Source organism: Sphaeroforma arctica, assembly GCF_001186125.1.
Source record: "Sphaeroforma arctica JP610 unplaced genomic scaffold supercont1.722, whole genome shotgun sequence".
NCBI lineage: Eukaryota > Ichthyosporea > Ichthyophonida > Sphaeroforma > Sphaeroforma arctica.
This window is the reverse complement of record NW_014039836.1, coordinates 19,556-20,490: the sequence shown is the minus strand read 5'-3', so window position 1 is coordinate 20,490 and position 935 is coordinate 19,556. Positions and strand designations below refer to the sequence as shown.

Here is a 935-nt window from a genome sequence, read left to right as displayed (position 1 = left end):
GCGTGTGTGTGTTTTTATACTTTTATGAAAGCTCGAATACACATAGCATCTCATAAGATAATTCGATAATTCGGAATGCCTGGTATTGTAAACTGATAGATGCCTCACCTTTTCTGAAAGACCAGCAGTGGACGACCTCTGAGACCCTCCCTGAACCACGGTCGAGATCGGGTTGTGACTGGACCCCTTCCTGAAAAACTTCTTCATCTTAATTATCAAACCTATTAATGTGCCTCTTACATGAGCCCATGACCGAGCAGAGAGTACTGACGTTATACTGTGATAGAAATCGAACTGTCTGCTACCGATTCGATATATAGCATTGATCAAATAACTATTCTACAATCCTATCCGACAGACTGATATTTGACAGATATGTACATACATCTTTGTATATTGTCGAAAGAGACCTTTATTAGAACAACAATAAATAATTATACACTTCATTGGAATGCCAACAACAATGAACAATATAAATTTATGGACTCTGTATAAATATATGGACTCTGGAGCAGCATATTTTCTTAAAATAAATATATAAATATGTATGAACAGTACTTCAATTTTATTTGGAGAAAAAAAAACACCGTCAGAAAATTACTGCAGCCAATGAATAGCATGAACAATCGGGCTAGCCGACCATCTGAACTTCTGGAAGGCTCAAGCCGCAAAGGCTGCACACTGTCCACACACCACAGGCAGAACTGCAGACTATAGTAGGCATAGGCCCGTCGACTAGCTGAACACTTAAAAACTATTTTTAAGGTACCACTTAAGCGCACTTCATATACGTTATTGACATAGCACAGTAGGCTATACATTCAAAGTGTTCGATGAGAATAGTGGGGGCCGATCTCCAGGATTATAGGTGTTGAAAAGTGCAATAGTGACCACCGGGAATATAAACATAGATATACATGTATAAACAGATAGCC

General features: G+C 38.6%; 1 protein-coding gene across 1 annotated transcript in view; it reads right to left on the bottom strand.

The window, feature by feature from the left end:
- SARC_08234 (NAK protein kinase) overlaps positions 1 to 406 on the bottom strand; it is an 8,209-nt gene extending 7,803 nt beyond the window's left edge. Inside the window, exon 1 of the mRNA XM_014297797.1 lies at positions 109 to 406. Within this exon, the coding sequence (XP_014153272.1) occupies positions 109 to 207 (99 nt within the window). The 5' untranslated portion in view covers positions 208 to 406. The remainder of the gene's footprint in view (positions 1 to 108) is intronic.
- Between the last annotated feature and the right edge of the window lie 529 nt (positions 407 to 935).